The sequence below is a fragment of the Suillus paluster genome (genome assembly GCF_016628075.1).
Source record: "Suillus paluster strain FC165 chromosome Unknown EDB91scaffold_27, whole genome shotgun sequence".
Taxonomy (NCBI): domain Eukaryota; kingdom Fungi; phylum Basidiomycota; class Agaricomycetes; order Boletales; family Suillaceae; genus Suillus; species Suillus paluster.
Genome location: NW_024537587.1, coordinates 160,592 through 185,795, shown reverse-complemented (window position 1 = coordinate 185,795; position 25,204 = coordinate 160,592). Strand labels below are relative to the sequence as shown.

At 49.2% G+C, this 25,204-nt stretch overlaps 11 protein-coding genes across 11 annotated transcripts; 5 read left to right on the top strand and 6 right to left on the bottom strand.

Annotated features, from left to right (window-relative positions):
- Positions 1-596: 596 nt before the first annotated feature.
- Positions 597-2,610, top strand: EDB91DRAFT_371375 (uncharacterized protein). Its single transcript, XM_041327035.1, has 3 exons — positions 597-1,540; positions 1,594-1,800; positions 1,854-2,610. The coding sequence occupies exons 1-3, from the start codon at positions 828-830 to the stop codon at positions 2,527-2,529; spliced, it is 1,596 nt and encodes a 531-aa protein (XP_041176981.1). The 5' UTR covers positions 597-827; the 3' UTR covers positions 2,530-2,610.
- Positions 2,611-2,696: 86 nt separating this feature from the next.
- EDB91DRAFT_371256 (MBOAT, membrane-bound O-acyltransferase family-domain-containing protein) lies at positions 2,697-4,771 on the top strand. Its single transcript, XM_041327033.1, has 9 exons — positions 2,697-2,818; positions 2,883-3,109; positions 3,163-3,189; positions 3,243-3,369; positions 3,423-3,493; positions 3,545-3,805; positions 3,856-3,925; positions 3,975-4,223; positions 4,271-4,771. The coding sequence occupies exons 1-9, from the start codon at positions 2,759-2,761 to the stop codon at positions 4,709-4,711; spliced, it is 1,533 nt and encodes a 510-aa protein (XP_041176980.1). The 5' UTR covers positions 2,697-2,758; the 3' UTR covers positions 4,712-4,771.
- EDB91DRAFT_371265 (ribosomal protein L18e/L15P) lies at positions 4,752-5,876 on the bottom strand. Its single transcript, XM_041327034.1, has 5 exons — positions 5,804-5,876; positions 5,659-5,745; positions 5,566-5,610; positions 5,132-5,509; positions 4,752-5,077 (listed from the first exon to the last, which is right to left on the bottom strand). The coding sequence occupies exons 1-5, from the start codon at positions 5,804-5,806 to the stop codon at positions 5,030-5,032; spliced, it is 561 nt and encodes a 186-aa protein (XP_041176979.1). The 5' UTR covers positions 5,807-5,876; the 3' UTR covers positions 4,752-5,029.
- A 104-nt stretch (positions 5,877-5,980) lies between these two features.
- Positions 5,981-7,032, top strand: EDB91DRAFT_1237432 (uncharacterized protein; the record flags this gene model as incomplete). Its single annotated transcript, XM_041321587.1, has 5 exons — positions 5,981-5,983; positions 6,044-6,262; positions 6,318-6,443; positions 6,501-6,584; positions 6,634-7,032. 5 exons carry the CDS (start codon positions 5,981-5,983, stop codon positions 7,030-7,032), a joined length of 831 nt encoding a protein of 276 aa, XP_041176978.1.
- A 1,765-nt stretch (positions 7,033-8,797) lies between these two features.
- EDB91DRAFT_1134218 (uncharacterized protein) lies at positions 8,798-9,921 on the bottom strand. Its single transcript, XM_041318766.1, has 3 exons — positions 9,552-9,921; positions 9,002-9,497; positions 8,798-8,951 (listed from the first exon to the last, which is right to left on the bottom strand). The coding sequence occupies exons 1-2, from the start codon at positions 9,626-9,628 to the stop codon at positions 9,017-9,019; spliced, it is 558 nt and encodes a 185-aa protein (XP_041176977.1). The 5' UTR covers positions 9,629-9,921; the 3' UTR covers positions 8,798-8,951; positions 9,002-9,016.
- Positions 9,922-11,509: 1,588 nt separating this feature from the next.
- On the bottom strand, positions 11,510-13,615 carry EDB91DRAFT_1053735 (uncharacterized protein; the record flags this gene model as incomplete). Its single annotated transcript, XM_041313770.1, has 3 exons — positions 11,510-12,157; positions 12,455-13,096; positions 13,151-13,615. 3 exons carry the CDS (start codon positions 13,613-13,615, stop codon positions 11,510-11,512), a joined length of 1,755 nt encoding a protein of 584 aa, XP_041176976.1.
- Positions 13,616-15,541: 1,926 nt separating this feature from the next.
- On the bottom strand, positions 15,542-17,901 carry EDB91DRAFT_1329122 (P-loop containing nucleoside triphosphate hydrolase protein; the record flags this gene model as incomplete). The annotated part of the gene is made up of 9 exons (XM_041325312.1): positions 17,759-17,901; positions 17,586-17,696; positions 17,377-17,468; positions 16,942-17,320; positions 16,641-16,885; positions 16,291-16,582; positions 16,112-16,239; positions 15,693-16,059; positions 15,542-15,666 (listed from the first exon to the last, which is right to left on the bottom strand). The coding sequence occupies exons 1-9, from the start codon at positions 17,775-17,777 to the stop codon at positions 15,542-15,544; spliced, it is 1,758 nt and encodes a 585-aa protein (XP_041176975.1). The 5' UTR covers positions 17,778-17,901.
- Positions 17,902-18,097: 196 nt separating this feature from the next.
- On the top strand, positions 18,098-20,251 carry EDB91DRAFT_1134212 (uncharacterized protein). The gene is made up of 4 exons (XM_041318765.1): positions 18,098-18,280; positions 18,341-18,939; positions 19,043-19,476; positions 19,528-20,251. The coding sequence occupies exons 1-4, from the start codon at positions 18,155-18,157 to the stop codon at positions 19,947-19,949; spliced, it is 1,581 nt and encodes a 526-aa protein (XP_041176974.1). The 5' UTR covers positions 18,098-18,154; the 3' UTR covers positions 19,950-20,251.
- Positions 20,252-20,262: 11 nt separating this feature from the next.
- EDB91DRAFT_1336676 (uncharacterized protein) lies at positions 20,263-21,376 on the bottom strand (the record flags this gene model as incomplete). Its single annotated transcript, XM_041325545.1, has 5 exons — positions 20,263-20,553; positions 20,611-20,786; positions 20,817-20,941; positions 21,047-21,079; positions 21,326-21,376. The coding sequence occupies 5 exons, from the start codon at positions 21,374-21,376 to the stop codon at positions 20,462-20,464; spliced, it is 477 nt and encodes a 158-aa protein (XP_041176973.1). The 3' UTR covers positions 20,263-20,461.
- A 553-nt stretch (positions 21,377-21,929) lies between these two features.
- Positions 21,930-22,715, bottom strand: EDB91DRAFT_1248624 (acyl-CoA N-acyltransferase; the record flags this gene model as incomplete). Its single annotated transcript, XM_041322959.1, has 1 exon — positions 21,930-22,715. One exon carries the CDS (start codon positions 22,713-22,715, stop codon positions 21,930-21,932), a length of 786 nt encoding a protein of 261 aa, XP_041176972.1.
- A 420-nt stretch (positions 22,716-23,135) lies between these two features.
- EDB91DRAFT_1347228 (uncharacterized protein) lies at positions 23,136-24,928 on the top strand (the record flags this gene model as incomplete). The annotated part of the gene is made up of 4 exons (XM_041325916.1): positions 23,136-23,486; positions 23,541-23,593; positions 23,644-24,518; positions 24,572-24,928. The coding sequence occupies exons 2-4, from the start codon at positions 23,563-23,565 to the stop codon at positions 24,926-24,928; spliced, it is 1,263 nt and encodes a 420-aa protein (XP_041176971.1). The 5' UTR covers positions 23,136-23,486; positions 23,541-23,562.
- Positions 24,929-25,204: the final 276 nt, after the last annotated feature.

Genomic DNA, 25,204 nt, shown 5'->3' with positions numbered 1-25,204 from the left:
TTGGGTCCCCCCTATTTCGTGATTTTCGATATATAGACTTTGATACAATGTCTACTCTTGTTCTTCACCATGTTCCCATGCACCAACTAACAGACACTGCTATCTTGACTAACCTGCTTATTTCATTGGTTCGCAGTTTCATTGAATTTTTTCGTATGTATTTATTGATTTGGTTGTGGAACTCTAAATGTTTGGCTGAAGTCCTCCCCTGTGTCGTGATAATTGCACAGCAAACCCTTGGCTTCCTATTAGTTCAGGCTCATCACCTGAACCCTGCACCATTCTGCACATGTTCACAACACTCTGACTGTATGAGCCTCATGTACATTCGACACCTGTCCAGTTTGGTTGCCATGCTTGTACGAACAACCAATGGATTTCATGGTAACTCATAACATAGAGTTCGCTCCTAATACCCAGTCATGTCCTCAAACAGTTTATAAATAATTCTTTCGCAGTAAGCAATTAATTTTTAAGTCGAGGTTCTCAAGTTATCTCACTCAATGGTGATGCAGCACCCTAACAGTCGCCCGTCTCGGGTCGCATACTTGGAACGCAGACAGCATTCACTCGCGAGTCGGACTAGCCCACAATTTTGCTCCATATGGCAATCAGATGGTGTTTCTATCGTAATCCTTTGCCTTACTCACGCTTGCTTCGCTTGTTACAGCAGGTTACAGCAGGCCTTGATAACGACTATTAAGTACGATCGTGTTGTCACTTGAGCAGCCTACTCACTTCCTTGATTACTCCATAACACTCGTTTGTTTCTGCCCCGCCCCCCTTCCCCTCGTTATTCCGAAGCTTCCAGCTACGACAAGACAGCAATGGCTTCCAGAGGCATGTTCAATTCTGTATCTGTATCTGAGTGTTGCTATCTATCGTCATCGGGGATCATCTCAGGGGAATGTCAAACCCCTTCCTCGTCTTCACAATCCCCTGTAATCGCTTGTCCTCACCCTGACGTGGCTATGCCAAAAATTCAATCCTCTAGTCATGCGCTTTTCAACCGACCTTCCCAATCCCCCTCTTCCGCTCGTAACTCCACCAGTCACAGCATGATGATCTCGTTGCCATCCTTGTTGAGTCTACCTGTGACGACCACATCATCCTCGTCGTCTTCATTTACGACCAGCAGCTCTGCCACATCACATATTGCAGCCACGCGAAGAGATATTGGTGGTGGTAATGTTGATGTTAGTGGTGATGGTAATGGTAATGGTAATGGTAATGGTAATGGTGATGGTGATGGTAACGGTAACGGTAACGGTAACGGGAATGGTAACCCCCCTGAGAAGCCTACATCCCTTCCGACGCCAGCACCATCTTCCGCGACCACTGAAGACAACAAGCCGACAACCAAGACCAGCAGTAACGGAACACCACCTAGCCATGATTCATCTGAAACGACGGCAATAGATGCGCCGATCATATACTCTCCAGCAGCGACCGTCACTTCATCTTCTGTCACGTCAAGTGCGCAGGACGTCTCCATTGTCCTTACAACAGTGAATGGAATGCCAATTACAGCAATTGTCAGGTGCGCTTCAGAAACTAGGATCGATATGCAGTTGATGTTTAAGCATGATTTAGTGGCACTTTGACCACTTTAGTTTCACCAGCTACCACTCAACAACCCCACCAACTCGTTTCACAAACTTATACAGCGGTGACCACTGTCACTTCCCAATGGACCTCTGAGGGGCAAACTTACAAGACGACGATGACGTTGGGGCCTGGGAGTGTCAATCCTTCGCCCACTGAACCTGCCACAACCGCTATGTCTACATCTAACACCAGGTGAGCATTTGAATGCGCCTAGTCTGACCAATTCTAACTTATTCTCGTTGAAGTCTTCTTCCAGTGATATTGGGACTAGTTCCCGGAATCGCCCTTCTTGTCGCCCTCAGCGTACTATTCTACAAATACTGCATTCGCCGCCGCCGAGGCGCTGGGTCATACCCTCAGCCTCCACCAGATCATGAAAACCAACATGACTGTACAGAGTCGTTGCTACGGGGCCCAGCTCCACTGATCGCAACACCAGCTATACCGCGGCTGGGAAGACGCATTACTGCTCCCCCACCTGTGAGAACGAGATCCGCCTGGCCATCATCATGGATATGTCGCTCAGCGGACAATTCATCGCAGATCAGTGAGGGAGTATCGAACCCTTTTGCGGAGGGTTCTATCAGAGTTTCTTCACGGACCACTGCGCCTCCACGAACCAACAACTCTGTGGAAACCGCTTCCACCCAAATGCTATTTAACTCTGACGTGGAGTCAACCTTGTTCGAGAGCAGTACGCTTCATACAACCGACATCTCGGAGTTGAATATTCTTACTCCCATTCCCTCGATTGATGCGAGGTCGACATATTCGTCGTTTATTTCTCCCACTGGTCACTATCGCGAGCGGCTGCGCCGACCTGACGGATCGAGGGAAGACAGAATAGAGAGGACATCAATGGGCGTTTCTCCCGCTAGTGGGCGCTTGAGGGCTCTATTGGACGAGGCATGTGGGAATTAGGTGTAGAATACGGTTGATAAACATTCAGCACAATAATTTAAACACGCCCCAATTGGCAAGTTGAAGACCTTACGGTCTACTCGGACCTGGACCTGCGTGGACATTGGCGTGGGAATACACAGCACACATAGAAAGGTTCCGTTTTTGGAAGTTTGTCCCTCCCTGCCCAAAAATCTAGTGGTCGTTTGTTGTTGGCTTGGTTGTCCTTCTAGCTTGCGACCTAGTCATCATGGACGCGCTCTTTGTACCTCTCGCTTCCGCGATTGGTGCTTCCGTTGACCAGATCAAGGTGGGATGCACTCCTCTCATCATACACATGTGAAGCTAACTCGATTTGATTTTATCTTTGCCAGCTCATTTCATGTCTACTAATAGCATGCCCTCTCGGAAGTCTATTCATTCGTATACCATCATCTCAGCCAAATCTAAAGCATTGCTTCAATCTACTCGTCTCGGTTTTCTTTTTCATACCAGTTCTAAACCTGTCATGGGGCTTTGCCCAGTTATTAGGCAGTGTTCTTGGAACGTATTACATCGCGGGTAATGTAAAAGGCCCTAATATGCCATGGATAGTTTTCGTGTATGTTTTTTTTTCTAAATCCAGGAGGTGTGTCCTCACTGGACTTTCCGCAGCTTCGTCATGGGCCATCTCACAATCAAGTAAGGGATATAAGAGGCGTTTGGATGGCGCACTGATTTTTTCCCGCTTCAAGTCACATCATACGGGCATTTTACAACCTAAGCTATGAAACATTTGAAGTGACAGGCCCTCAGATGGTGCTGACTATGAAACTTACGACTTTCGCCTGGAATGTCTGGGATGGCAGGACGGCTCCTGAAGTAAGTTCCTCCTGCACGCTGCAATAACTCCTGTTGATTCACCGCACATTCAGAATCTAGACAAATGGCAATTTCAAAAGCGTGTCACGAAGTATCCCACACTGCTCGAGTTTCTTGGATATTCGTAAGTCCTATCGGATCTATCTTGCCTTCGGATGACGGATATTTTGGGCAGCTTTTACTTCCCGGGTATCCTAGTCGGCCCATATCTTGACTATGCGTCATACATGTCCTTAATAGACGAATCGCTCTTCAAGTCTGCCGAAGGCAAGCGTGCCAATTCAAGCAGGTCCATTCCAGATGGCAGAAAACGAGTAGCATACCGCAAGATGCTGACTGGTTTGGTCTTCTTGGGAATCTTCGTGGTTTTGAGTCCCTCGTTTTACTACGGCATTGCGATCACCCCATGGTTCATGACCAACGGATTTCTCTATAGGTCCGTCTCCCTGCATTCTGTGCGATGATTTACTGATGTACTGGATGAAGGATGGCGTATTTCCAATTGTGTGGATTCATTGAGCGGTCCAAGTACTATGCGATTTGGACGCTTACAGAGGTGCGTTTTTGTGTGCTGACATGGACGCAATACTGACGTGGGCGACCAGGGTGCAAGTATCCTGACTGGTTTAGGGTTTACTGGGTATGGCCCGTCAGGCGAGTCCATATGGGACGGTGCCGCCAACGTCAAAATCCTCGAAATCGAGCTCCCTTCGAACTTCAAAGTTCTGCTTGATTCATGGAATATCAACACCAACATCTGGCTGAGGGAATGCATATACAAACGTGTAACTCCTAAAGGCAAGAAACCTGGTTTCCGCAGCAGCATGTTAACCTTTGCCACGAGCGCCTTCTGGGTAGGTGGTTGAGAATCTATGCATGACCTGTGCTGATCATCTTGTAGCACGGCATTGCGACAGGTTACTACCTGACTTTCTTCTTCGGTGGATTCATCACTACGGCAGGCCGCCTCTGCCGTGCCAACCTACGCCCCTTGGTACTACCCCCTCCAGGAGTACCCACGACAACGACGAAACGCATCTATGACTGGGCTGGCACTTTAGCCTCTATCCTCATTCTCAACTACGTGGCAGCGCCATTCATGCTACTTACCTTTACCGATTCTATCGGGGCTTGGCATACCCTCCATTGGTATGGCTTTTGGATGGTTTTCCCGACGATCGCTTTCTTCTGGTTTGGTGGTTCCAAGTTCTTGAAGGCCCTGCAGAAGAAAGAAGGAAAAGCTACTGCTGAGAAGGTCATGACGCCAGAATCTCACGTTATGCCACCACCTCTAGATGATGTGGCAGAAGAATTGAAGGAATTGCAGAAGAGAATGAAATAGTGGGCAGAGTTTGGGTACTTATTTGCATAGACCGATACCGAGATTCTATACCAGTTTATACTTACTGCTAGACAATTATCAGGATTCAAAACTTTACATATTTGTCTCGGACTTCTGGATCACTTTTCACTCCTAATATCGCATTCCTGAAGTGGTGCCTTCGTAGCAAAAGCGTGCGCTTGAACATAGGCAATGCATAGGTGGGGCATACAGAATATTGGAGTCAAAAGGTGAAAAGATAATGGTTCGTAGTATACCCATAATGCACATGCAACCACAGACTGCGACATCCTCCGTGCTGAATATTTTGTGAGCCTCTTATACTTTGAAGCCACGAGACTTTCGGCGACCACGGGCACGCTCGAACTGAGGGAAATGTGTTAGATAAAACAATATCTTAAGACGACGATTAACACGTACTTTGCGACCCTTGGAGGCGGTATAAGGCTTCTTGTTCTTGTGAGGACCCATGCCAAAGTGCTTGACAGCCTCGCGAGTGTTCCTCTTCCCCCGTAGCAACACAGTGTCGGAACCTGTCGGTGCACGAAGTGCGAGCTGATCCAACGTCAATGCCTCACCGCCAGCATTGAGAATACGCTCCTTTGCTGCACGCGTGAATCGCAGAGCAGCGACTGAGAGCTTGGGGATCTCGACGAGACGAACGTCATCGGTGACGGTGCCAACAATCACGACAACTTTTGAGGCAAGATCAGGAGTGGCGGCGGTTTCTTTAACAATTCTTGACAAAGAGATGGGGGGACGGTTGATTTTGGAGAGGAAGAGGCGATGGAGGATAGCCTGAGTAGAAACTATGGTTCAGTAAAACAGCTAAACCACACTCAAGTATATTCGACCTTGTTGAAATCCGAGTCCGTCCGGCGCGCTAAAAATCTGTAGAGCTAAAGAACGTTTAGATCAGAGTTTCTGCAGCAATCGAACGTGCATACTTTGACGAGCAAAAGGAGGTAAGGGTCCTCGCTTTTGGGGGACGTCCGCTGGGCCTTCTTGACGTGGTGTGCCTTGAGGTCGATACCCTAGGGAGACGCACATTTCAGCATACTTTCCGGGCGTTGTTGGGGACGACGAGCTCACCATCTTGGTCTTGCCGATTTGTGCTGTTCGGGGACGGTGTACAGACAACAACGGAGGCTTGAAGAACTGTGCAGCACAAGCAAATAAGGTTTGATGCTCGGGAATTCGCGGGGGATGAAATTGAATTTGCCAAACAAATGACAAACAACGCCAAATTTTTCTTCAACTTCAACCGCCATGGTGCGTAATATTTTCGGTGCCCCAAGCGACTTCTTGTAACTTTTTGTTTTTTTCCGGTAGGATCAATACGGAGAACCAGCCGCTCCTTCAGTAGACCCTTACTCTGATGCGTACAATGCACCAGCACCCGCTGCTGCATCAGAAACTAGAGACCGGGACGCCCCTCCTGCACGCGGTCGTTCTCGTTCTCGGAGTCCTGGAGCCCGCAGCGCCGGTTACCGTAGTCCTTCTCACAAGCGCAGGTCCCCACCTCCTAAAAAACCAACACATGCTCCAATTGTACGTTCCACATGTTCCCCTCTTGTTTTGGCAAAGCGCTTATGAGGCAAAGAAGGCGCCTAACCCCTCCCAAGTTTTGGGGGTCTTCGGATTAAGCATCAGAACACAAGAACGGGATTTGGACGAGGAGTTCACTCGCTTTGGGAGAGTCGAAAAAGTTACGATTGTCTACGACCAGAGGGTACGGTGGTTTTTATTGTGCATTTTGTCGCCCTAACCCATGACACGTGTTTTTCAGTCCGACCGTTCTCGTGGCTTCGGCTTCATCAGAATGTCCACCACCGAAGAAGCTACTCGCTGCATTCAGGAACTCAACGGAATCGTATGTTTCTTCTTGATCTATGTTTTCTCCTTGCTGATCTCGCGCACAGGAATTGAATGGACGACGCATTCGGGTTGACTATTCTGTCACTGATAGACCACACGCACCAACCCCTGGGGAGTATATGGGACATCGCCGCTCAACCAGGGACAGCTACTCAGGCCGCGACTCGTACCACCGCGACTCTTACCGTGACTCGTATCGTGACCGCGATCACCGCCGTTCCGATCGCGATAAGGACAGGGACCCATACGGTCGTGATAGCCGTGATTGGCGCGATCGCCGTAGCCCTCCACGCAGTGGTCGTTACTCACCTGATTACAGGAGGCGCGGAAGCTACTCTAGGAGTCCTCCTAGGGGTAGCAGCCCTCGCAAGGATTATGATGGTCCTTCAGGCAATGGTGCAACAAGCTCCTCCAACCAGGCTGAGAACGGTAGTCGTTGGTGAAGGTTCAGCTGTCAGCGGACATTTCTTCAATATCTCGAAGGTGTGCCAGTCGTGGTCCCTTGAAACAGTTATCGATGGGCGAAAGCATGGACAAGAGGTCTCGTTCGTACAAGCACAAGTGATTGAAGAGGTTCATGGCGGTCATCCTCCAGCAAGCCTCAAGTTGGCAATGTTCTCGTTACTTCCCTATCTTGAAGAAAGCAAGACATGGTTCTCGCGTTCGCTATTTCAGACACAAAACCAAGTTCAAAAGTTCATTTCATCCTCGACTGTTTGCCTGTATCCGTTCCGCTTTTTCATATCGCTCTACTACTTTGTTCTACACTATCAACTTTCGCTTCCATGAAGAGTGGCAAGTCCCCGATTTGCGATTGCAAGAAAGGTCAGGCACAACAGTGGCGAATCAACATGCGCAGTCAAGGGAATGTTGGCAGGCTTGTGTGGAAGGCGTCACAAACCAGGCTGAGCGAAACTTGCGTTCACTCATCTTGGGCGACACGTTCTGACATTGATGATTGCTCTATCAGGAGGCTTAGCACATGCTTGACGTTATCGATTAACAAGCGATCAAGGGCGTTTAACTCAAGCGCTCGATGAAATCCATCGCTGCGTTGTCGGGAATCTCACGAACTCGTCGTAGCGAAATGTTTCGTCACTACGCCGGATTCGAGTTATTATCGACTATCAGAATGCACCGCTTTCGCTGATTAATCGCTAGTCCGTACATGTTATGGTGTTGACGCCGTAGCTGAGAGGGCTGTCGCTCCGGGTGTTTGCGACTATCACCTCGGAATGAATTAATTCTTCCATAGACGCCGAGTGAGTTCTTGAATTTCCACGACATTTTGATGGTCATTATGTCACCTGAAATCCAACCAGCACGACAACACCCCGTACTGCTTTTAATCCAGCATTCACGTACATCTTGAGCTAAAGCTCTGATTACAAGTGTGCTGTGGCAGGTTCGAACCCCCTCCCAAAGGCTGATCTTTTTGTACGTACGAAAATTTTGCTGCCGTGATATATATATCTAATTCTTCCGTCTACCAGGCGGTGTACAGGACCCCAACATCCCGTACACCATGACGGTGCATAAGTTTTCCTCAGGCGGGTGTTCCTACAGTGCACGAAGCACGTTTTCGGCAACTCAGAAATTCGAAACGCAGATTCGTTGCTGCAAGCTCAGAATTGTCGCTACCTCTTGCGAGAATCGAGCAAACGAAGCCTAGTATAGTGGTATGCTGAACAACTATATCTGATTTTCTTTTCTTTTTTTTGCCGACCAAAATTTGAGACTGGAAAAAAAAGATGGCCCAAACAGTGTATGTACGGGTACGAGGGGCGAATGACGTCGTGAACAGCCCACTGTGCGGGCGGCCAGTGCAGACATTTCTGCTGGAAGTCCAACACGGCGATGTGACTTGTATTTTTTCACAGCGAATGCTGTCTGTTGCGAGTCGAGGTCCTTGCTGCACTCTCGAAATCAGCACAAATCAATAGAATAACGCGATTTTGACACTGTTTTATAGTTTGTGTGGCCTTCTTAGAGAGGCGGGGCATTGTCAGGACTCAGGAGTAAGAAAGTTTCGACAAGTTAGCTATTGCCTATATCTGGGGCTTGCATTACAACGTGACACTTTTGTTACAATTGGTCACAGGCAGTCACACGAAAAAGCGTGACTGCCGACTTCTGTGGGATGCTGATTACACCGGAAGGGATAGTATTTTTTTCTTGCCATCAAAATTTGAGACTTTTTCAAACAAATGCCCGAAAAATCAGATAACATTTTTGCCTCCACTGTTACATAAGTACAAGTGAAAATTTTGTATTTAAACTGTTATTGAAGTCTCTCCAGAGTTGCTGCTTTTATGCTTCGTGCACTGCAGCAAACGCTGCTATAGACTTGATTGTGAAAAAAATGGACTAGTGTAAACAATTAGCAGTCACAAAACGGATGAAGTCACATACCGGATATCATAAGGATTAGACCTGATGCATATGAGCAGCAACCCAACCCTCAGGGACGATCATACGTCCTCCGGGTCCGTCAACATTATCGACGATTGCGAGATGACATGGCTCTGCGGATTTGATATGTGCTCGAAGGATATCGTGACGGCACTTGACGACTCCGCACACGGAGCAGCGCACCTTAACACCGAGGTGAGCAAGGATGTGTCTCGCCATGCTTCCATTCTTGAGCGTCTTGGAGCAGCCGCCCCATGTACAAATTGTGATGGCGCTGTCAGGACTAGTCATGCCGTGCCCACGTAGGTGGGCTGACACTGCACCGGTGGTTCCCTCCATACACATCCCGCAGGGGGTCCCCTGTAATTCACAGTCATACACGGTGACCGGTTGACCGCTTTGTTCCATCCGAAACAAGGTCTCGGGGTCCACCGTGACGGGAATGATATCGAGGGGCATGTATAAGCAGTGGTCGTCAGGGAGGAGCTGGCGACTGCTGTACCGTGGGTCAGCGATAGTCCAGTTATTGTTTGGGGACAGCCCAACATACCAGAGGGTGAAGAGTGCGTAAGTAGACAGGTGGGTGGTTCGAGATTTTTGACAAACTCGTGTCTCGATACGAGGCATTTTAAACCTTTGGGCGAGGTGGTGGCATTTTTTCTTCGCCTAAATGAACGAGCAACACTGGAATGAAGCACGACAGGGGCTACTGGTATGATCTTCTAAGGGGCAGTACTTACAAGCAGCAGGCGCTACGACTAAGCTGTATGATTTGCTACAATCAGCTGAATGTGCTTGCTCAAATGAGCAGTGATTAGGCAGCAGGCGATATTAGCGCAATCAATTGGATGAAAGCGCTCGCTCAAAGGAGTAGTACTTATGGAAGTAGGCGCTAGTAATATCAATCACATGGAAGTGCTCGCTCAGAGTAGTAGTCACTGGGTCGAGCATGGAAGCGAAGCCCAGACACTAGCGCTACATATGGTAGTCAGACCTCTAACACCATATTGTAAGTCCGAGGCACGAGGACTTACAAAGAATGAGGTCTACGTGACGACACAGCTTTTCGAGTTCTCTCACCCTTCTTGCTTCGTACTACCACGTAGTACTTGCAAGTCCTCTACTGATCGACTACACTCTCGTTTCGTCGCATCCGCCCTCCACTCCCCCAAAGCAGCCAGCGTCTCGTACGAATGTTTCATTAAAAACGTTCTATGGACAATTAGTTATTCTACTCGACGCATCTTGTTCGACTCTGACAGAATTCTTATGAAAGAATTCAGAACCGTGAGCTGCTGTGGCCCACCCGCCCTCACGGCTCATCATGGACTTTCTCCGCAGGATCGAAACGATGTTTCGGGTCGCAAACCCTTCGGGTTTGAGCCCAAATAGCCTCACATTACCATTGATACTATTTGTACCGAATCAGATGATGTCATTCCCTAGAATCTGATTCCTTCCTTGCTAACACGAAAAGTGTACAGTTACACATAGACTTTTCTGTTGAGTGGTGTATACCTAGTTGTTCAGATTCTATTTGTCTAAAGTGGTGAATATTGTCAATGACATAGTACTAGCAATGTTCAAAAAGTTCAATGACAAAAATCTCAATATACAAAGTTCGCATACAATCCAACTTCAACGAGTTCGAGTACACTGCCGCTTCTAGAGGACCATGACGAGTTGCCGTATCGTGAGGAAAGTAACGGCGCCCACTACATGAGTGGAGTAGGTGGAGGTCTTGGACTTGGTGCGTTATCTTCTTCATGACGTGAATTAGGATAAACATTTACCTAGGCATTGAGCATTTGAATCAGTTAGAGGGCCTCGCTCGTGATGATGAGCCTGAAATCACTTTTAGCGTCGACGAAAACATCGGACTGGACCATGCAGGTTTAGTCGTGTGCCAGATGCTGACTGGTGACTTACATCAATAGATATCTTGTATTTCCTGGTCAATCATCTTTCATCAGCGGTGTCTATGGTCCTGACTGTATTTTAGCTTAGTAATTGAATGGGCTTCCATACTATTAGTGTGATGCCCTATCAAATGGATGGAAGTGCTCGCTCAGCGCTTCCATACTATTAGTGTGATGTCCTATCAAATGGATGGAAGTACTCGCTCAGCGCTCAAAGTTTGAGAAATATTAACTATGATAGTTTACATCAATGTAATAATAGGTCAGAAGGAGTCCAGCTATGAGCCTAGGGAGGATTTGACCCGGGATGACCCAGTACTAGTAGTATACCTGTGCTAGTATGACCCCCCAAACTTATATGTACTTGGTGGGATGGAGGACTCAGTGTCAGATCAAAGCGTTCAGACACACTGGATTTGACGTTTCCTGCATTTTGAAGGGGGTTGACCCGTGCGCTCTCCCTCCTAAGTAGATATCATAACGCATTCGGTGGTCGGCAACGGTATATCAGCCCTCACTTCAAAGATGATGAAAGACTCCGGGATTATTGGTTCGTGGGCGGAAGCTGAATATTATCCAGAACGTGAGATCACCCAACTATTCTGGACACGACCGTCCCGCCATGCTCAAGCCCACCCCCAGGCACGAAAACTTGAGGTGTGTTCTCGAAAGGGACGGCTTTCCCGGGCGTCTCTCCGTCACCACCGCTAAACACTGCCTTCAACTTCCCTTTGCCCTTGTTTGGCATATCCGGATAGTCCCCAAGGCCGATAGCAGGCCGCACGCCTTCCTCCATCGCCATCGCCAGGACCGCAGCCAACGAGTCCCGCACATCTGCACCCTCCCAATCCACGTCCGACATGACGTTCACCCACGCATAATTCACTGGCCGAGGCTTCGCCTTCCTGGTCTTCTTGCCTCCGGCGAGGCTGACGGTTGCGTGAGAGAACTCGCCCTCGTCGTGGACTTCTAAGGCGCATTTCGCGTTACCAATGCGGAGCGCCCGCACGCCTGCGCGGAAATGATCGCTTGCTGTGGACACAACGCGGTCGGGCGCATCGCCCACTAGGGTGGTAAACTGGCCTTCTATACTGGTTCGCGCGGCGTCATGAACTGGAAGGCTGAGCAAGGCACATCCAGCTTCCCAAATCTCACGACCTCCGATTGTATCGATGACTGCATCGAAACGAATGCGCGCACGTGCAAAGTAGTTGAAAAGTGTCGTCACAGAAGTATTCTCAGTCTGATATAGAGTGAGAGGGAGTCCAGTATAGGAATATGGGGCAGGGAGTGCACAATGAGGGTGAGATGTAGAGGACAAATGACCATGTGTGGAAGGCTGTGTCGACGACAATGTCGATGACGTCGACGAGCGTGAAAACGGTGAGGGAGATATGCTCTGCGAATGAGTGGAAGAGGAAGATGAGTGTGGATGGTGCAGAAGCGGCGATGAAGAGAGGACGTCTCGCACAGCTGGCGCGGATGGCGTAGATGATGCAGATGCGGAGCTTGACTCGATGGGGACAAACAACACCTCGTCTGCGCCCCACTCACGAAGTCGTCTTTCGATTCGTTCCAGCATAACCCGTCGTTTTCCCAATACACGTTCCTCCTCATCTTTGAAATTTTCTTGTAACTCGTGAGGAGGACCTGGAAGGTCGAATGGCACGGGTACGTGAACCCAGACAGACCACCCAGCGCGAACAAGCATCTGAAAGGCCAGCGCACCGGGTCCGTCATGTCCACGTAAGATTAATACGCGAGGACGCGTTGCGTCGAGTTGCTTGTCTGCTAGACCATGTTTTATGGAACGCACGATGACAACACCATCGTCTTCGTCAGTGACACTGGCAACATCATGACTATGCCTGTTTTCGCGTGGCTGCCGTGCAGCTGTGCCAGGCTTTGCTAGCGCACGCGTGATGTGTGTCAATGTGCGCACAGCGCGATAAGCAGGAACGCCTGAAAGCGGGAGCAGAGCGAGTTCGTCTACTGTGAGACCTTTGGGTTCATTCACGGAAGGAAATATGAGCGAATCACGCTGTCCCCGCTCACCATCTTCGGCAGCCTCGCTCGACGAAGCGAGAACCAGAGACGGCTGATTAGGTATGTAAGGATGTGGAACGTGACGAATGCGATGTTGGTCAACGAGTATGAATTCAGCCAAAGCCCCACACTTAGAAATGAGTCAGCATATTTGTATCAATTCTCGTGTTAATGTAATACAAACCTTCTGCACACTGTTAAGACCGATAACCCACTCCCCTTTCTTGAGAGTGTGTTCATCAACTTCCCATCCCACTTCGAGGATGCGCCCAATGAAAGATCGTCCTGGAATGTAACCCAGTGGAACATGCCGTTTCCCAGCACCTTTCTCCTCAACTCTGTATGGAGCCCCTGGCGATGGTTGTTTCGATGACGGCGGATGCACACCCACAAGACGAGCATCCACATCATCCAGACCCACGGCCCATACTTGCACTAGTACTGAACTTCCGCCAACATAAACCGGAGGTTTTCGATACGCTGTGAAACCGAGCGGACTCTCTGCAGCTACCTGTCGAGATTTCCTCTTCCCCTGTTTGTCATTATCCTTTGAGAACCAGCCCAAGCCAAACAGGTGCCCACGAGACTTCGGTTCCTGGTGACGGACAGCGCCAGACGCGATTCCACGAACAATCTCCACGCTGGCCATTGTCGTTTGCGCGAGTCCAGCTCGTGTAAGATCAATCTCATCTCCGAATCCGAATCCTGCGCCCAAACTTTCTGCAGCTGTTGCCCTTCTACCTGTTTTCCAGGGACGCCAAGTACCAATACCAGAATTCGATCCAGAGGTGGCCGGAGAAGTGGCCGCACGAGGAAGAACGAGGCCAGTGAATCCACGCGTACCACTTGATGGAAGCGCGTCTGCCTCACGTGAAGAAGAAGCATGTGCAACAAGGGCGTCCAGTGCATTTAATGGCGCGGATGTATAAGGAGATTTCGTGGTCGAGGAAGTTAAGTGAGAAGAGCTGCTCATTGGGCGAGAGGCGACGCTGACAGGTGGTCGAAATGCTGAAGATGCACTAGATGCTGATGTGCTAGTTTGTGACGCTACCCTAGTTGCACGAGAGTGTAAGCGTGTTGATGACGACCGTGAAGGTGTACCATCGCGAGAAAGCGAAGGAAAAGACGAGCTGCGACGTCTAGTCAACCTCGGTGCCGGTTGTGATGAAATCGCGGACGGCTCCTGTCGTGCAGGTTTGGGTGGTTCAAGAGCATGCGTTGGGGCACATGACAAAGACTGTGAGCGCCTGCGAGACATGCTCCTATCCACTCCATCAGAGCTTCCGGAGAGTCCGAACCCAGACGGGTCGGCATCCTCCTCTACTTCGAGCAGAACCGACATTCCAACCATCATGCGCATCGCTTTTGGTTTGACGTGCCCGTGAACTTTTGGCTTACGTCCATGAGCGGGTTCAACTTTGGGAAGGTCACGCGACTGTGAAGGCACGTGTATCATAGAAGTTTGTGACATTTGTGAAGAAACAGAGCTTGGTAAAGAAGAGGCTGAGCATGATGCTGTATTTGAAACACTGCTCGGGGAGGTATTGCGTCTCGTACCCTTGCGTCTAGTTCCTGGGTGTTGCGGGGCTACAAGCCACCGAACATCTTTGGCCCAATCTTCGTCCGTGTAAGTTGTCTTACGGTCGTTCGAAATACGTTTATGACGCCTCGGCTCGTTCTTGACGGGGATCATGGTAATTGTGGTGCTCAGAGAGGATTCGGTCAAGGAAGTCGTTGAAACAGAGATATCCTGGGGGTTGTCAGACCCAAAAGATGCGGCAGATGATGCAGCAGAGTGAGGGGGTGTCGAAGACGGGGAGTGAGCTGGCGTCTGTGAGCGAGAGGCTGAAGGCGAAGGGCCAGCAGGGGACATGGACGATGTAGGTGAACTGGCAGGGGTGTAGAACACCTCTTCGGAGTTATGCTGAGAGGGGTCTAAGGATTGATCTGCAGAAGCATTGAACTCCCGACCTGCTTCTTGTCGTGGTGCCTGTGCCTTCTCGCTACAGATGTCAGTGGCAATGGAGACACTTGCAACGTGTCGTTCGGGATCTAACGCTGTCGCAGCAGCAGGGACAAGCTCCTCGTTCTTGAACAAGGTCAGATGATTATATGTGTGTATTCTGAACTGTATTTATCGCGACTCACCTGTATAAACTCACATGATTCGTCTGGGAGATAACTCTTGCCCTCGCGAGTGTGGTCAAACGAATCCTCACGACTGAGTTCGGCGGCTATACGAAGCAACTCCCCCTTGGTCGAGTGAAAATCCCTTGCGTGGGGCTGTCCTTGAGCTTGAGGGGCTTTCGTTGATGTTATGCGGCTTGTGCCTGCAGCAGCATATTTCTGGGAGGGTCTTCGGAGTACCTTCTGGAGAAAAGTCGGACGAGTCATAGGCGTGTTCACCAGGTGCTGACCGTCATCAGCTGCAGGCTATATAACTTTGATGTAAATGACAACAAGGACTACCATGTGCGGTGAGCGTGTGACGCGTTTTCGAGGTCAAAATCAAAATCCACGCGGTTTACACGACATGACGTCATCTCCCTTATACAGTAAGCCGCCGGTACTGACTTCAGCTACGCCTGTTTTTGCCAGACTGTCGCTGCCGTTTCCCTCCAACTGGCATAGCAGCAAAGGACACCGTTCGCTTTCGCTTGGGCGGGGGCAACAGTTCAGGCACCTCCTCTTCTTCATCCTCTCATCCTCCACAACTTCTCTCTCACCACTCTCGGAACCACTGCCTTGATCGTCCTCGTCCTCATCTCCGCTTGCCTCTTCATCTCCGGCATCTTTATCATCGACTTCATCCTCATCGTTGACTTCATCCTCGCTGTTTTCTTCATCGGCACCCCAAACATCATCCAACAATACCTCTCTCTTCTCTGCTTCGCCAGCTTGCAAGCGCACAAGTTTCACATCTTCTGCCTTCCGCAACTCTTTCCGGCTCTTCAGCATTGCCATAATTCCCTCGGTATTTGTCGAAGAGGAAGTAGTTGATGATCCTGGTGGCATGGTATACCTCGCGAACTTTCCGATACTCCAATCTCTGAGGACAATGCGCGCCGCGCCTGCATGATCCAGGACTCCACGCTGTATGTCAAAGATATCAACATGAACCTGAATCATATCCTCGAAAACGTACCTTTTTAATGAGCCCGCTCGCACGTGCCATTCCAGCAAGGAATGAGGTGGGGTCGCCCTTTGAGAAGGCAGGTAAGCTATACGCCAGCATTAAATCCTGGGTATCTGCTCGAGATACTATGTGTGTAACTACCATGTACGTCAGCTTTGGGGGTAGAGGAATAACTCGGTGACACTTGCCAGCAAACAGTGGGTCTTTAAGTCGATCAATCCGCCCTCGACTTCGAAGCAAGATGTCTCTTGCTCTTGCCATTTCCTTCTCCTGGTCTCCTACACCCTCCGCACGCACATACTCCAATCCAGGGGTGTCAATCAGCCGTACATTCACTCCCTTTTTATCAGGAAACTCCAAGACTAGCTCGTTTGCTGATGTGGTCGTGTAAGGGCCTTTTGCAGTTATCGCAGAGTTGATGTTGTAAATGGGTAGCACATCTGCACGTGCAAGGGAATTTATGACCGCCGATTTGCCGGACTGGACAAGACAATTTGATCAACGGCGGGTCAACACATAATCAAACGAAGAAACTCACATTGGTAACTCCCGTCAAGGCCACAACCAACTCGTCACCGGATTTTTTGGCTTTGAGCTTGCTGAACTGCTGCCAAACCGTGTCTGAACCAAGCGCATCGTCCAGTTTGACAGAAGTTTTTTTTGATGCTGGTGGCGGATTGGGTTTAGAAGGCAAGAAAGCCTCCGCTACGCGAAAAGGTAAGGTGTTATACGTTAATCGCAAGTGGGAGAGCCACAGTGCTAGAGACTCTCGTGGTACGGTATCTAATAATTAGATGCGATCAGTTCAGTGCCCGTCACAAACAGAACAAACAACATACCAATTTTGTTCACGAGGAGTAGAATATCTTTGCCTGTCGCTTCTTTAAACAAGGCCTCACTGAGGCCTGCTGCAGGATCCCGTGCATCCACTACATGTAGTACAACATCAGCTTTTTGCAACACCTCACGGAGAGTGCGAGGTCCTGCGGTGACGGGTATCACAGGTTCTGGTGTCGAGGGTTCTACGGGTTTTTTTTTGGGTGGTGCGGGAGGTGCAGGACGAATGGACATAATGCCATCAAAGCCTTGCCCGTCATTTTGATTTTCGCCGATGTCAACATCCATGATGTTTTTTTGAGAATCCTCGACGTCTTTGGCGTCGGGTCCAGCAAGAGCGGCCCGTTTTTCATCTTTACGTCGCTGCTTTTCCTCTGCGGCCTGTGGATTGCAGCCAAGTCAGGGGGAATAAATCGTACGAATCAGTCCCTCCTTACTTGACGTCGTGACTCCGCGACTTCTGCGAGTATTTGATCCTTGTAGGGGAAATTATTCGGGATTCCAGGGTCCTTTTTAGATTTCTTGTGCGCTAAACGAAGACTATGAGCACACGGCGATAAAGTGCCGAGCAGAAAAAGCTATAGATGCGAAGATATCTCGAAGCCCTAAACGAAGCAGTTTGCTCATAATACTGCATGACACTCACTTTTTCCAGCGGCCTGTTCTTTGCGGGCCTCCTTCTTGGCTTTCTTCCTGCCCTGGGAGACCTTATGCTTTAATTTTTCACGTTGGTGGGTCGTCCCTCGCTTGGACGTTTCTATTCAGCGATATCGAATGAGTGCATTGTCAATTTTTCATGAAGTTGATTGACTGACATACTTTTACGAATCCGAGGCATGGCAAAGTGTTCTGCAAGCGCAGGCTATAGTCACTCAATGCAGCAAATAAGAAACCTGAGTACTGATGCGCTCAAGTGTTCTATGGATATCAAATCTGAGTGGAAGAAACCTAGCTAGGGACAATCTGCTATCGTGGGAAAACGGCGTTCGCTTGATTGGGGCATGTCTAACCGGGACACAAAGGCCATGCTCGGACTTATACTCGGCTGTGTTGGCTTGACGCTTATATTCACCAGTGAACACTAGGAAATCCACCTGTCCCATTCATTAGCAGTGCCACATCGACATGCATAATGCACTGCTTATTCAAGATGTCCGAGCCTACATCTTCGCCTCTATCAAGGAGGATAAACAAACAGGTCGATGTACCTTTGCCATGCTAGCCAGAACCTGCAGCGCTCTCAGTGAAGCTTCACTGGACGTGCTCTGGAGCGAACTGGATAGCTTGCATCCGCTAGCATCGTGCATTTACATAGCAAACACTATGACATTGAGCGATGAGGCATGTCTATCTCATGTATTTACTACATTTCAAGCTGAATCATCACTTTGTATCCTACAGCATATCGCAGAAGCTGCCGACGACCCGAAACCGGATTTATCTATCTTCTACAAATATGCTCATCGTGTCCGAAAGTTAGACCTTTCCGGACAACAAAGATTCTTGAGGCGCGGTGGATACCCCTCCCTCCCCGAAGATTTAGGTGCACTACTCTATTACCCACTAAACTCCCCTATCCTCCCGAACCTCAGGCACTTAGCTTGGGCGCCTGGGATGGGTTTCAATTTACTTCGTCATCTGCTCGGTCCTCACTTGCTGTCTCTGAAAATACCTGCCCACCGCTGGAGCTCGGCATCCAATTTATTTTCCCTAACCAAAGTCCCTGGACTTTGCCCGAAAATCAGATCATTGACACTCCAGGTTAATTCTTGGGATGGACATTTGGAGACGGAATCAGTCCAAAGCACGCAGTACATATCTCAGGTAATCTGCTCTTGGGAAAAACTCGAGGAACTGGACTGCAACCCCATGACCTGTGATGGTGTTCTACGCCTATCTGGGTTGGCATCTCTCAGAATTCTGCGACTGCAGGTCACCACCTCATCTATTGTTGACCTACCTCCAGACTCCCTTTCATTTCCATCCCTGCATACTTTCCAGTTTCAAACTGACACCCTCGACACTGCTATCACTCTCACGAAAGCGATGAAAAACTTTCCTCAAATCTTGGAAGATTGACGTGTCTGCGGGCCGGCCCCGCAGAGGAACTTGCAGTTCGGAAATTATCGAGGTCCTCCTACGCCTCGTCAGTCGAGATACATTACACCACGAACTTCGAAATTTTAGCCTACATCTCCCACCCCTTCTGGGAGATGATCCTTACAATATCTCTGACATGTTACAACCCCTCTTCCATTGTTGTGAACTTCGCACATTATCTATACGAATGACATCGCCATTCACTCTGAGTGACGGTGATTTGCGTATGATGGCTGCCGCTTGGCCACAACTCGAGGAACTCGAACTGATCGATTTACGACCACGTGCGAGGCACACTCTCACTGCCCTCACTCAACAACTTCTGCAGCACACAACTAATGTGGGTCCTGGCCAGCCAAACCAGGCTCCACAACCTCCGGTGGTTCATGTGAACCAACACCACGCAATACCTATTACGACACTTCTTGGGAATCCTGGTCAGGCAAATCCATTTCCGCACCTACCTGTGTTTACCATCCCCCCTCCAGTATTTCCAGGGTTCTTTCCACCGGACCATTTCTTCCCTAGCAGATCGCGTACCACTGAGATTACCTTTCACGGCCTCATTTCGCTCCTGCAGCTATGTCCAAATCTTTACTACTTTGACCTAGCACTCGACGCTACCAAACTAGATGGTCTGCAAGGCGATAGACCAGGCGGCGGAGTTTGCAATCGACTGGTCAAGCATGCCAAGCTTGTCGATTCGCCCATTGGTGATCCTGAGGTGGTTGCTCACATCCTCCTCGATATACTTCCTGAGCTTGATCCCCTTGCTGGGCTAAATGTTCCACTCCCAGCTCCACATCTGAACTGGGTGCCTCACAACATGACGCCTCAAGGGTGGAACATGGTTCGTCAGATAATGCTTGATTCGAGAAATGCAACGACGCAATCTGCTAGCCAAATCTAATTCAGAAGTATTCGTTTTGTATACCTACATATATGTAAACTTCCCTGTGCAGACTCTGTATTGCTATGGCTCAACCTCGATTGCTCTATGATCACTTCCGGGCTGCTTACTATATGACGACTACCAAGGGACCAGCGTGAGTTGCTAGTGTAGCTAAGTGCACCAGTTACCAGAGAAGTTCGGGACTATGGCGCTGGTGCTATTCAAGTATTCCACTAAATAATCGTCACGGCGTTCGGCCGCGCCAGCGCCCGACACCTGTAATCTGATAGTGCCCCAACTTACATGGTATCTATGGACCCACTACGTGGGTGTCGGGGATACTCTTTAGTCTCCCTGCAGTCAGGAGTACCTTGATCGAATGAAAATAGTCGTTTGGGTGTCATTTATTTCTTTTGCCGTATGACATCCATATGATTCATACTATCCATGCACTGGAGGATGATAGATTCACATTCACCTGGCATCTCAGAGCATCCATGCGTGAAAGAAGTGATACATATAGCAGAGACTTATTTTGTATCTCTGAGACAGCCTAATGGAGAGTAAGAATAACAGCTGCTCAACACCGACGAGGCAGACGTGAATAAGGTTCGGGATAAAACTATTTGGGGAATTATTAGCAGCTTTTTAGCCAGGCGGCTGTGGGGGAGATATTTACTAGCGGTTTTCTCCTCAGCCTCAGCCTTCCCCTTTCTTTTCGCCACACCGGTGTCAGGACTCGCCTCCGCCAACACTACCAAAAAACTATCCGCGCTCAAGTCTATCTCAGATTCGACGTTGAAATCTGCGTTTTGTGGTACAGTGGCACTCTCCTGCGTAGTATCCAACCAAGTACTGGACGCATCTCTTCGTCTCCTTCAACACTTTCGGTCGACAGCAAGCTGTTCATCGTATCGTGGTGCCGTTTTCCTGCTTTTGTTTATTCCAACAGTCTTCATCCCACTGGCTACATCCCAAACATTACCCTCCCAAGGAAGCGTCGACAAACACTTTTGGAAGTCAGATGCGACTGAGCAAGTGGGCTCTGTACCATGTGACCGTTACTCTAATTTTCCGGACAATAGTCGGCGTTCGAATTCCTTACTTATGCTCACCATGGCACTAGTACTACCAGGTGCCAGCCAAAGCTATCAGAATCAAGGTTCCGCGCCATGGTGCTCAAGAAATAGGCGCGTAATTTTCCGCGCATGTCGAAGCGCTGGCTAGGAAAGTGGAAACGCGTGTGGCCACTCACCAGCCCGACTATGACTCGAATAATGGATTAGCTCAGGCTATTATGAGTGCCATGTTATCTGCGCCATGACTCTAACATTAGGAGGGCATTCAGGAGTCTGCATCGGAATGGAATTCATTGCTTATTACAGCTCGCGCACGTGGATCACACTGGGATCATATTGGAACTCGACAGTGCGTCGTCTAGCCATGTCGTATTGAAAGGGAATTGAAAGCTGTTTAGGTTTCTTGTGGACTAAGAGTCTGACCTTTACTATGACTCATCTCCACTGATGGAGTATCAGAAATAACAATGCGAGGAGGAACATGCCGCCGCTTGAACCTCAATGCAGCCTCCCGACTTTCATGCACATGATCTTCTCGTGTTACTCGAAATCACTCGACCTCTTCAATCACAACTATCCATACGTATCACAGAGCATGTCTCAAGTGACTCCACGTCATGCTAATCTTGGGGGGTACCCGAACGTTCCATTTGACGGCATTCCACCCAGTCACTTCTACGGCATTGGAGTGGATGAGTATGAGTGACAGCATGGGTGCCAGCATGTCCCCAGATGTGAGGAGGTCAACAAGAGGCATACCAGAGGATCGATTCATTCAGCTGCATGGACCGTGATCGCACAAGACCATTTGTATGTTATCCAGTACTGTGTATATCACCCTTGTTCCTGCTGAAGTTACTGCTTCCTAGTTCTACATTTCGTCTATTACATCGCTCAGTGTTAATTGACTACCCACGCATTATTTCACCCGGGCCATTTGTGTTGTCACAATTTCTCTTGCTCCACCCTCCCAGTCTTCCCACGAAATAGCCATAATTGCAGTGTCTCTCCCAGGTCCTTCCAGCAGATCATTTTTCCTAGGTGTCTTTCCGAGTGCCTTCCCGACAGGCAATACCAATGCCCATCTCAAAGTCCCTTCGCGTCTGAGCCCCATGCGAGCAGCAAGTCTCAGGGATGGTTCATTGTCCGAATGCGCATACCAATATACTCTTCTTAACCCTAATCCAGTTTCAGACTGGAATGCGCAGGGCATGGTAAAGCAGTACTTGAGGAGTATTCCTACTGCATGCGTTGCGACATGTGTCCGCTGAGATGCGGGCAGAATACACAACATTCCAAGCTCCATTGACAAGTTCCTCGGTGAATAACCGAAGAGTGCAATTGTTCCTGCGAGCTTTCCTCCCCATTCTGGATATTCCTGGTCTGGGGTGGTCCTGTCGATGATCGCGAAGAGGATGGAGTACGGGTTCTGGCGCACGAAGGCGTCCACAAACCGCAGATATGACTCAGGTTCTTCCATGTCGGGAAAGGGATAGTAACGGTAGAAGTGTGCAGGGTCTGATATGGCTGCATGATATTTTACAGCGTGAATGGACGGGATGAATGGTGTTAACTTCAGACGCGGGGTCTCCAGCTGAGTGAAGTCGAGCGGAAAGGCGACGTTGATGTCATAGGGGACGGGACCGTGAAGGCCGTAAGCTGGCTTCGCGGGAGGAGGGGGTTTATAGGCATTGACATACGCCATGTGAAGAAGATGGGGGGGAAACACCTCAGAGGTCAAGTTATTATAATGCATATAACGAATCCTGAGTCCTAAGCAGATTACCTCCTCCGAGAAATTCCGTACTACCCCCCAAGCCAGACCTACTAATAAGGAGTATCAACCAGTCTGGACTAGTTAGTCTAGTGCAACGCTGGCAGCAAGGAAATGGTATTATCAATGAATTGCAGTTTGAATTCAGCGCTCCACCTAGCCTATTTTATCTAAGATCTGAGACAAGTACCGTACTCTACTTGTACAATGTGAAAGATTCTGTGTCGACTGACGAGTCACGATGATCTTTCGATCGGACCGCTAAGACTCGGAAGCAAATCGATTTGCCAGTGTTTACTTGAGTACTAGTTTGCTAATTAGGCTATGTACTTATATTACATGCTTGGTACTATTATTTCGTGGGTTCAAGGCCTTATATAAATCCCGTACCCTTGCCTACGTGCAGCCTGCAGGCCTGACGGTTAATTTCATCTTACCTCCTCAGACCTCTAGATCTTTGTGATCAACAACTATCGGATTATCGAGATGCATCATGCGCTACTCGTTCCGGACGTCCTCGGTCACATCCTTGCATACATCAAAGCTGATGTGCCAATGAGTAACCGCACCTTCGCAGCACTAGCCAGAACCTGCAGTGCTCTCAGTGAAGCCTCGTTAGATGCCCTCTGGAACGAGCTGTGTAGCCTGTACCCATTAGTTTCGTGCATCTACGATACTAACATGAATAGGTTGAGCGACAAGGCATGTCTCCCGTATTTATGTGTTGCTGCCCAAGCTGAGCTGCTCATCGAACAGCGCACAGCAGAAGCCGACACTGATGCGGAATCAGATTTGTCTGTTTTCTACAAGTACGCTTATCGCGTCCGGAAATTAGACTTTAAGTTCTTGATGAGCACAGCTCTCCCTGATGATCTGGGAGTGTTTCATGTTCACCAGGTTCCCACTCCTTTCCTCCCTAATCTCAACCACTTGGTTTGGACCCATCAACTTGGTCCCGCGCTGGTTTGGCCCCTGCTCGGTCCACGCTTACAATCTCTTCACATACCAAGCATTCAGTGGAACTCGAAATCCACCCCGCTGTTCTTGTCTAAAATCCGGGGACTTTGCCCGGAGCTTAGTTCACTGACATTGCAATTTTATCTTTTGCCAGCATGTCGAGCTGCAACCGAAAGCTCCATATCCCGAGTAATTTGCTCTTGGAAGAAGCTTGAGGTATTGGACTTGAGCCCCGCGGGTAGCGAATGTATTCTCAGCTTTCATGTGCTGTCATCTCTCAGAGTCCTCAGCTTGCGCATTGACAACTCATTTGATCTGGATCTGCCTGCAAATTCGCTCTCATTTCCATTGTTGCACACTCTCCGATTCCAAGCCATCAGCCTGAGGACTGCCTATTCTCTCCTTCAAGCGATGAGGAGCTTGCCTAAATCTGTGGAGATTTCCCTTCTACTACACCAACCCGGGGATTGCGGTCTTGAGCTCATTCTGTGCGCTATCGGTCAACATACATCATGCAACATTCTTGAAGAGTTGCGCATGAATAGGGACATTATCGTCAATGACTTCAACGTGCTACGACCCCTTTTCCTTTGCTGCAACCTTCGTGTTTTGCGCATGACGATGACGCCACACTTCGTTGATGATGATCTATGCGCGGTGGCCTCTGCTTGGCCACAATTGGAGATACTTGAGTTGTTTGGCTACCACATCCCATACATGACAATTCCCTCCCTAGACCTCCCTACTGTGGAAGAACTCCTCCCAATTCCCCTGCCTGTGCCCGATCTTTTTCAGTAAACCTAGCTGCAGCTCAACCTCCTTACTCACAGAGCAATCGGATTGCTAAATTCACCTTCCACGGTCTCATTTCGCTTCTAAGATTGTGCCCCAATCTTCGCTTCTTTAACCTGACTATCGACGCCACCAAGCTGGATGGACTGCAGGGTGATAAACCAGGCGGCGGCGTTTGCAACCGACTGGTCAAACGTCCCCGACTCGTTGATTCGCCCATCAATGACCCTGAAGCTGTTGCTCGCATCCTCTTTGACATACTTCCCGAACTCGAGACCGTTTGTGGGGAGGGCTTTGTTCCAGACAGGCTTGGCCACCAACCACTGTCTCCAGGATGGGCCCGAGTTCAGGAAATAATACTCGCTTCTAAAGCAGCCAGGGGGCTTGCGACGTAGCCACAATAGCGCAACTCCATGCAACTAATTTCACTATGCACTTAACGCACTGTATGCCCCTCATTCTCGATCGAGTTTACGAACATCAGGACGTATTAACATGGAACACATACTACGATACGCATCTCTCCCGCGCACTTGTAGAATAGTTCGAGGAAGAGCACTCGCATGATAAAGCAGCTACAAAGATAATGTGATGCAAAGTAAGCGGCCAGAATACAAATGGGTAGCGTACTTTCAGTACAGCTACCTCCACTTCAACATCCTTACTCGCCC

Coding starts and splice junctions, on each gene's coding strand:
- EDB91DRAFT_371256 (XM_041327033.1), top strand. CDS start 2,759: ATGGACGCGCTCTTTGTACCTCTCGCTTCCGCGATTGGTGCTTCCGTT. Junction 3,110..3,162: donor ATGCCATGGATAGTTTTCGT/GTATGTTTTTTT, acceptor GACTTTCCGCAG/CTTCGTCATGGGCCATCTCA. Junction 3,190..3,242: donor ATGGGCCATCTCACAATCAA/GTAAGGGATATA, acceptor TCCCGCTTCAAG/TCACATCATACGGGCATTTT.
- EDB91DRAFT_1134218 (XM_041318766.1), bottom strand. CDS start 9,628: ATGCCTCGTATCGAGACACGAGTTTGTCAAAAATCTCGAACCACCCAC. Junction 9,498..9,551: donor TACGCACTCTTCACCCTCTG/GTATGTTGGGCT, acceptor CCCACGGTACAG/CAGTCGCCAGCTCCTCCCTG.
- EDB91DRAFT_371375 (XM_041327035.1), top strand. CDS start 828: ATGGCTTCCAGAGGCATGTTCAATTCTGTATCTGTATCTGAGTGTTGC. Junction 1,541..1,593: donor CCAATTACAGCAATTGTCAG/GTGCGCTTCAGA, acceptor AGCATGATTTAG/TGGCACTTTGACCACTTTAG. Junction 1,801..1,853: donor ATGTCTACATCTAACACCAG/GTGAGCATTTGA, acceptor TTCTCGTTGAAG/TCTTCTTCCAGTGATATTGG.
- EDB91DRAFT_1134212 (XM_041318765.1), top strand. CDS start 18,155: ATGCTAGCCAGAACCTGCAGCGCTCTCAGTGAAGCTTCACTGGACGTG. Junction 18,940..19,042: donor CCATCCCTGCATACTTTCCA/GTTTCAAACTGA, acceptor CCGGCCCCGCAG/AGGAACTTGCAGTTCGGAAA. Junction 19,477..19,527: donor GACACTTCTTGGGAATCCTG/GTCAGGCAAATC, acceptor TCCCCCCTCCAG/TATTTCCAGGGTTCTTTCCA.
- EDB91DRAFT_371265 (XM_041327034.1), bottom strand. Junction 5,611..5,658: donor ACCTCCTTTTGCTCGTCAAA/GTATGCACGTTC, acceptor AACGTTCTTTAG/CTCTACAGATTTTTAGCGCG. Junction 5,510..5,565: donor CGGACTCGGATTTCAACAAG/GTCGAATATACT, acceptor GTTTCTACTCAG/GCTATCCTCCATCGCCTCTT.